This window comes from Rhinopithecus bieti, unplaced genomic scaffold (genome assembly GCF_001698545.2).
Source record: "Rhinopithecus bieti isolate Rb0 unplaced genomic scaffold, ASM169854v2 scaffold_49762, whole genome shotgun sequence".
NCBI lineage: Eukaryota > Metazoa > Chordata > Mammalia > Primates > Cercopithecidae > Rhinopithecus > Rhinopithecus bieti.
This window is the reverse complement of record NW_016819845.1, coordinates 1,000,635-1,009,422: the sequence shown is the minus strand read 5'-3', so window position 1 is coordinate 1,009,422 and position 8,788 is coordinate 1,000,635. Positions and strand designations below refer to the sequence as shown.

Sequence of the window (8,788 nt, the reverse complement as noted above, 5' to 3'; positions counted from 1 at the left end):
AGACCCTTCACGGGTGTCAGGCTGGGGGACGATCAGGTCTTTCCCATCCCACGAGGCCATATTTCAGACTATCACAGGGGGAGAAACCTTGGACAATACCTAGCTTTCCTAGGCAGAGGTCCCTGCGACCTTTGGCAGTGTACGTAGCCCTGGGTACTTGAGATTAAAAGAATGGTGATGACTTTTAACCAGCAAGCTGCCTTCAGGCACTTGTTTAACAAAGCACACCCTGCACAGCCCAAAATCCTTTAAACCTTGAGTCACCACAGCACGTGTCTTGCAAGGACAAGGTCGGGGGTAGGGTCACAGATTAACAGCATCTCAAATACAGAACAAAATGGAGTCTCTTATGTCTGCTTCTTTCTATATAGACACAGTAACAGTCTGATCTTTCTTTCTTTTCCCCACACAACTTACAACAAATTGTTAAAAAATTATCCTTAGTCTACTTGGTTAAAATTCTAGCTCAAGTTCTGTCCATCAGATAAACAAAAGTCACAGTAAAGAAAGGCTTTATTAGCTCCATTAGTGAGATATTTCAGTGAAATAAGTAGATCTAAATACTTCACAATAGTACACCGGGCACGGTGGCTCACGCCTGTAATCCCAGCACTTTGGGAGGCTAAGGCGGGCAGATCACTTGAGGTCAGGAGTTTGAAACCAGCTGGCCAACATGGCAAAACCCTGTCTCCACTAAAAATACAAAAATTAGCCAGGCATGGTGGCGCGTGCCTGTAACCCCAGCCATTTAGGTAGCTGAGGCATGAGACTTGCTTGAACCCAGGAGGCCGAGGTTGCAGTGAACTGAGATCACGCCAAATAAATAAATAAATAAATACTTCACCATAGTAAAATATAAAGTAGTATAATCATAATTTCCAGCTATTTATAAGCTTTAAATTTGTGCCAATTAAACTGCACTTGTATTCCCAGAAGGATAGAGTTATTTGTACAACTCTACATAAATATACTGAGCATATGAAAAGCGTGATATTTTCAACTTTAGGACACTATTTCTAGATATTACATGAGGGATGAGCTCCAATAAAACAAATGTGTAAATCGCACACATTACAAATACCAAGAATAATTACTTATTATTTTAAGAAAAAATTACTTACAAGAGATAGCAGCAAACCGAACAGGTCACCAACATGGTAATGATAACTCTAGGGGAAAAAAGAAAAGCAAATGTCATTAAATAACTAGCAAACTATGCAAACATCACAGAATGGTTTAAGTCCCCTTTCCAGATTATCGAACTGGCATGGATTGCACACCAAGAAAATGGATCTGTATCTGCTCAAATATCCAGCAAACTGCGGTGTGCCCAGGGTGCACCTGGGAAAAGTTTATATAATTAAACATTTGTATTTAAAGAGAGATGTATTGATGCCATCATGTAGATGTCCAATCAAAATTTATCTGAAACTGAACAGGAAAGGCCGCAGTGACAATTAGTTTTGACACCTAAGTAATTACCCTATTTGGTAGTATTCTCTGTAATGAAATTAACACTATACTTCTAAAAATATGACTCTCTAGCAATGAGCTCTCCCCATCTCCATTCATGTCTGAAAAAGTTACACTTTGATCTCTCATCAGCAGAATTTCAACATTTCTAAACCTCAGTTCATGCTCTTCTCTTCCCATCTCTCTTTCTAAAAGTTCCCCTTCTAAATCTCCTACTCCTCAGAAGAAGCTCTGCCATGTTCACCCATCCGACCCATCCTCAAATCCATCATCTTTTGCTCATGCCTCCTCTGCACCTCCACAGTCACCAAATACTGTGGATTTATACTTCAAGGAATCTCTCCCCATGTGTATTTCTTCCTTCCTATTCCCACTGTCAGCAACAAAATTCAGCTGGTTCTCCTGGCTTAACTGCTGGCAGATTCAAACTTTCCTCCTTCTCCTTCATGCTATGAACAATCACCAGGATTTTCCACTTAAGACCTTTTGATGTCCCCTCTCCATCATCCATCATTTGGTTTCCAAGAGGCATGTCCACACCCTAAGTAGAGCAAGACCATTTCCTAGAACTTAGGAACCAAATATTATAACTCCTGTTTTTTTAGAGACAGGGTCTCTGTCGCCCAGGCTAGAGTGCCATGTTCATGATCATAGCTCCCTGTAACCTCCAACTCCTGGGCTCAACTGATCCTCCCACCTCAGCTTCCCGAGTAGCTAGGACTACTGGTGTGCACAACCAGGCCTCACTAATATTTTTAATTTTTTTGTAGAGATCGCGGGGTTCTCAATATGTTGACCAGGTTGTACTTGAACTCCTGGCCTCAAGTGATCCTCCTGCCTCAGCCTCCCAAAGTGTTGGGATTACTGGTGTGAGACACCACACCTGGCCCAGAACTCTTATTTTTATTTATTTTTAAGTTATCCTTTAGAAGTTCTGTGTGTCTTTTTTTTGAGACAGAGTCTCACTCTGTCGTCCAGGCTGGAGTGCAGTGGCACAATCTTAGCTCACTGCAAACTCCACCTCCCAGATTCAAGCGATTCTCCTGCCTCAGCCCAAGTAGCTGAGATTATGGGCATGCACCACCACACCCAGCTAATTTTTGTATTTTTAGTAGTGGGGTTTTGCCATGTTGTCCAGGCTGGTCTCAAACTCCTGGCCTCAAGTAATCCACCCACCTATGCTTCCTAAAGTGCCGGGATTACAGGCATGAGCCACTGTGTGTGTATTTTCTTTGGTTAACATATTGGCACATTCATTTACTCGTTCGACAGATTTTCACTCACTGAGTGTCCAGTATATGTATTAGGCTCTGGGGAGAGAAAAATAAACAGAACAGATAAAAACCACTGCCTCATGGCTGGGCATGGAGTTCATGAGAGGGTACCTGGAGTTCAAAGAAGAAGGGGGTCTGTGTGGCTGAAGGAGAGCAAGGAGCCTGGGGAAAGGTGAGGTCAAAGAGGTGCCATGTGGCCTCTGAAAGGACTTTCACTCTTAAAAGGCTTTGACTCGGAGTGAAAAGCAAAGTTATGGCAGGGTGCAGTGACTCACGCCTGTAATCGGAGCACTTTGGGAGGCCGAGATGGGCGGATCACGAGGTCTGGAGATCAAGACCATCCTGGTTAACACGGTGAAACCCCACCTCTACTAAAAATACAAAAACATTAGCCGGGCGTGGTGGCGGACGCCTGTAGTCCCAGCTACTCAGGAGGCTGAAGCAGGAGAATGGCGTGAACCCGGGAGGCAGAGCTTGCAGTAAGCCGAGATGGCGCCACTGCACTCCAGCCTGGGCGACAGATGAAACTCCGTCTCAAAAATAAATAAATAAGGCCGGGCACGGTGGCTCAAGCCTGTAATCCCAGCACTTGGGGAGGCCGAGAATCCCAGCACTTTGGGAGGCCGAGACGGGCGGATCACGAGGTCAGGAGATCGAGACCATCCTGGCTAACACGGTGAAACCCCATCTCTAGTAAAAAATACAAAAAACTAGCCGGGCGAGGTGGCGGGCGCCTGTAGTCCCAGCTACTCTGGAGACTGAGGCAGGAGAATGGCGTAAACCCGGGAGGCGGAGCTTGCAGTGAGCTGAGATCCGGCCACTGCACTCCAGCCTGGGCGACAGAGCGAAGCTCCGTCTCCAAAAAAAATTAAAAAAAAATAAATAAAAATAAATAAATAATAAAGAAAGAAAAGGGAAGTTATTTGGAGGGATTTGAGGAGAGGACTGACTAAATCTGATTCCAATTCTAATGGGATCTCTCTGCTGGCATGAAAGAGACTGGAGGAAGCGGGCAAAAAGAAAGCAGAGAAACCAGTTGAGAGGAATTATAATCATCCAAGTGGATCAGGCTGGCAGCAGTGCAGGTCGTAAGAGTTGGTCAGATTCCTTGAAATACATAATTTACATATCACACTTATGAAATAGAAATAAATATGTATGGGGGATTGTGCTAAAGAGATTTTGACAGTTGCACAATAAAAATGTTTAAAGACCTACACAATCAAGTCCCCCGCTTCATTTGTAACTGACTCCCTCCACCCACCCCTCTCACCTCCCTCTACGTTCAAGCATCAGTCCTTCATTCCTGAAGGCAGGCGTCTTCACTGTCCCCCAAGGCACAGTATATCTAGGATTCTCAATTTCAAGCCTTTACTCATCTTCCCCCAGTCCGTGCTCCACTGTGGGATCTCTTCCCTGTCTTCTCTCTTCTCCAAAAGCCCATGTCATAGAACTGAAAGAGCTGAGGCTCCTTTGTATTACCTGCTTAATATTAATAGTTTCATATAAAAGCTCCCTCATTAACGTATCAGCTCCTAATGTGCTTGGTCTTAGGAGCTGCATGCTGAGTGGTGAAATGCCACGATAACTGCAATTTACTTTCAAATGGTTCAGCAAAATTATATATACACACACTCATAGATAAAGCAAATCTGAATACGTCAAACAATGACTGAGTCTAGGAGGTAATATATGGCACGCACTGTACTATTCATCCTACTTTTCTACATGTTTTAAAGCATTCATGAAAAAAAGGGGAATTAGCTGGACACAGTGGCATGCCTGTAGTCCCAACTACTCAGGAGGCTGAGGCCGGAGGATCACTAGAGCCCAGGATATCAAGGCTGCAGTGAGATATGATCACACTACTGCACTCGAGGCCTGGGCAACACAGGGAGACCCTTTAAAACAAAAGCAAAAACAAAAAACAAAAAAACAGGCATGGTGGCTCAAGCCTGTAATCTTAACACTTTGGGAGGCTGAGGCCAGGTGTTTAAGACCAACATGGCCAACAGAGCGAGATTCCATCTCCATTTTTTTAAACTTTTTTTAAAAATTTTTGAGACGGAGTCTTGCTCTGTCGCCCAGGCTGGAGTGCAGTGACGCAATCTCAACCCCTGCCTCCCGGGCTCAAGCAATTCTCCTGCCTCAGCCTCTGGAGTAGCTGGGACTACAGGCGTGAACCACCACACCCGGCTAATTTTTGTATTTTTAGTAGAGACGAGATTTCACCATGTTGGCCAGGCTGGTCTTGAATTCCTGACCAAGTGATCCACCTGCCTCAGCCTTCCAAAGTGCTGGGATTACAGGCATGAGCCACTACGCCTGGCCAGCCCACCTCTATTATTTTTAATTAAAATAATCAAAAAATAAAAATAAAATAAAATAATTAAAACAAACAACAAAACAGAAAAGTGGAGTTGAGTGAACTCCTGGCAAACTCATCTCTGTGCTTTCCTTTTCTCCTCCCCTACATCTACTGGTTAGGAAGCCATTGGAGAAAACGGAAGCTTTAGAGAATCTATGGATTCCTTTAGAGAAAAGACGGAAATCATGAAAAACTAGAATGGGCAGGAAAGCTGATTCCAGGCACAGACCTGATTTTAGCTGGCCCTTTTCAGTTGCAAAAATAAAGAGCAAAGGGGCTTTATTTAGGTCATCCATAAATTCTGAAGAGTTTTTTCCAAGTGATCGTAGGCTATTTTTTTTTCTTTTAATAAAAGAAAAGATTGGTAAGTTTTTCCTGGCTGAGCACAGTGCTCACATCTGTAGTCCTAGCACTTTGGTTGGCTAAGGTGGGAGGACTGCTTGAAGTCAAGAGTTCAAGACCAGCCTAGGCAATAAAATGAGACCCAGTATCTACCACGTTTTTTTTAATTGGTTGGGCATGGTGGTGCATGCCTGTTGTCCCAGCTATGCTGGAGGCTGAGGCAGAAGGATTGTGTGAGCCCAGGTTGAGGCTGCAGTGGGCTATGATTGACTGTGCCACTGCACTCCAGCCTGGGCAACAGAGTAAGACCCTGTTTTAAAAAACAAATTTAAGAAAATCTTTGGCCGGGCATGATGGCCAACTCCTGTCATCCTCGCACTTTGGGAGGCCAAGGTGGGTGGATCACCTGAGGTCAGAAGTTCGAGACCAGCCTGGCCAACATGGCAAAACCCCATCTCTACTAAAAAATATAAAAATGAGCTGGGCATGGTGGCGCATGCCTGTAATCCCAGCTACTCAAGAGGCTGAGGCAGGAGAATCGCTTGAACCTGGGAGGCAGAGGTTGGAGTCAGCCAAGATCGTGCCATTGCACTCCAGCCTGGGCGACAGAGCAAGACTTAGTCTCAAAAAAAAAAAAAAAAAAAAAAAACAATTCAGTAAGGAGATAAATGAAGGAATCCTGTGAGGAGGAAAGAAGGGAGAAAAACAGGCATATTTGACGTTAAATTATCTTCCCCAAGAGATCCCTGCACACCAGAATGCTGAAAGCTGGGTAATTAGGAGGTTATAGGACCTGATGAGGCAGGTAAAAGAAAGGGCAGAAGGGAATTTTTTTTTAAGGGATGGTGTCTCACTCTGTTGCCTAGGCTAGAATGCACTGGCATGATCATAGCTCACTGCAGCCTCAACCTCCTAGGCTCAAATAATCCATCCACCCAGCCTCCTGAGTAGCTGGGACCACAGGTTTACACCACCATGCCTAGATAACTTTTTTAAAAATTTGTTTTTGTAGAGACCAAGTCTTGCTTTATTACCCAGGCTTGGTCTCTATTTCCTGGCTTCAAGTGATCCTCCCACCTTGGCCTCCCAAAGTGCCGGTGTGAGCCACCATGTCAGGCCCATTTTTATTTGTTTGAAGATATTTTTGATCACTTAAATCAGAAATGGTCCCCTGTATTAAAAATTCACCACAAGCTAGGTGCAGTGGCTTGAGCCTATTATCCCAGCACATTGGGAGGCCGAGGCAAGTGGATTACTTGAGGCCAAAAGTCCGGGAACAGCCTGGCCAGCATGGCAAAACCGTCTCTACTAAAAATACAAAAATTAGTCAAGCATGGTAACATGCGCCTTTAGTCCCAGCTACTCAGGAGGTTGAGGCATGAGAAGCCACTTGAAACTGGGAGGCGGAGGTTTCAGTGAGCCGAGATCGCACCACCGCACTCCAGACTGGGCAACTGAGCAAGACTCTGTCTCAAAAAAAAAAACCCCAAAAACAACTCACCACAGTGTGAAGCACTTCAGCTCCTTTATGTATCCTGAAAAATTTGATTTGCAGTATTTTCAAGAGGTAAAGGGGAACTAGTACTAATTCAGCATTAATATTTCCTTTCTTAAAAATTACCCACAGAAAAGCATATTTCCATTTTAAAATGAGGAAATGGGAACATGGAAAAGTTAACTAAATTGTGCACTAATATTTCCTTTTTAAAAAAATCCCTACAGAAAAGCATATTTCCATTTTAAAATGAGGAAATGGGAACATGGAAAAGTTAACTAAATTGTTCAAGGTCACAGGGATCATCTGCCTAGGTACAGTGTTTCTCAAAATGTATTACAGCAACTCTTCTTGGGGGGAGGACACTGTTTCAAGACCTGCTCAATCCAGCCAAGAGCAGGAAAAGCAAGGACTGCAGCAGAGGCTGTGAACTGGACCCAGATAATACAGGCACTTGGCAACTGACCTTTCAATCAATGAATGCATAAAGACAGGTGGTCCCATAAGATGACAATGGAGCTGAAACATTCTTATCACCTAGTGACATCTTGATGATCCTGAGCCTATGTAGGCCTAGAATAATGTGTTTGTGTTTTTGTTTTTAACAAAAAAGTTTAAAAAGTTAAAAAAAATTTAAATGGAAAAAAACTTATAAGATAGGATATAAAGAAAGAAAATAGATCAGGTGAGGTGGCTTATGCCTGTAACCCTAGCACTTTGGGAAGCCAAGGTGGGAGGACTGCTTGAGGCCAAGAGTTGGAGACCAGCCTGGGCAACAAAGAGAGACCCTGTCTCAAAACAGCAACAAATTAGCTGGGTGTAGTGGTGCATGCCTGTACTAGCAGCTAGTGGGGAGGCTGAGGTGGACGGATCCCTTGAGCCTTGGAGTTTAAGGCTGCAGTGAGCTATGATGGAGGCTCTGCACTCCAGCCTGGGTGACAAAGTGAGACTCTGGGTCTCTTAAAAAAAAAAATTATACAGCTGTACAATGTGTCTGTGTGTTTTGTTTTCAAAAGTTTACTCTTACATGTACAATGTACAACAGGCTCCAAGACAACACTTCATTCTAAGTATAGGTGGCAAAGATGTTATGGCAGGGGGCTGGGTGTGGCAGCTCATACCTGTAGTCCCAGCACTTTGGGAGGCTGAGGCGGGTGGATCACCTGAGGTCAGGAGTTTGAGACCAGCCTGGCCAACACGGTGAAACCCCTTCTCTACCAAAAATACAAAAATTAGCCAGGCATGGTGATGGGCACCTGTAATCCCAGCTACTCAGGAGGCTGAGGCAGGAGAATTGCTTGAATCCGGCAGGCGGAGGTTGCAGTGAGCCAAGATCGTGCCACTGCACTCCAGCCTGGACAACAGAGTGAGTGTCTGCCTCAAAAAAAAAAAAAAAGTTATAGCTGGGAATCCAGATGTTTAAATACAAATGGAATCAAGGGTCACCATCGATCGCCTCAGGCACATGGAACAGCTTATTTGTTGCCAGATTTCTTAATTCCACCTATGACCGGGGCCCCTTCCCCATGGCCTTCACTTTCGGCTCCTCCAGTTTCTTCTGCTCCTCTTTTTGTTTAAAAAACATATCTTCCAGCCGGGCATGGTGGCTCACACCTGTAATCCCAGCATTTTGGGAGGTTGAGATGGGTGGATCACGAGGTCAAGAGATCCAGACCATCCTGGCCAACAATGTATCCCTTTTGTTAAGTGACACATGTCTACATATCACTAGCTGGTCAAATACCTGAATCATGACACTCACTAGAGCTAGAAACTGAGTGGAAATAGGATGGGTTTCATTACCCTGGATAATGGCAATGACATCCAAAGGAAGGG

General features: G+C 44.4%; 1 protein-coding gene across 2 annotated transcripts in view; it reads right to left on the bottom strand.

Moving 5' to 3' along the window:
• Window positions 1-8,788, bottom strand: part of ATP6V0E1 (ATPase H+ transporting V0 subunit e1) — a 49,664-nt gene that overhangs the window by 39,037 nt on the left and 1,839 nt on the right. For both annotated transcript variants that reach the window (XM_017859279.1, XM_017859280.1), the window contains exon 2: window positions 1,122-1,169. In XM_017859279.1, coding sequence (XP_017714768.1) covers window positions 1,122-1,169 — 48 coding nt within the window. The remainder of the gene's footprint in view (window positions 1-1,121; window positions 1,170-8,788) is intronic.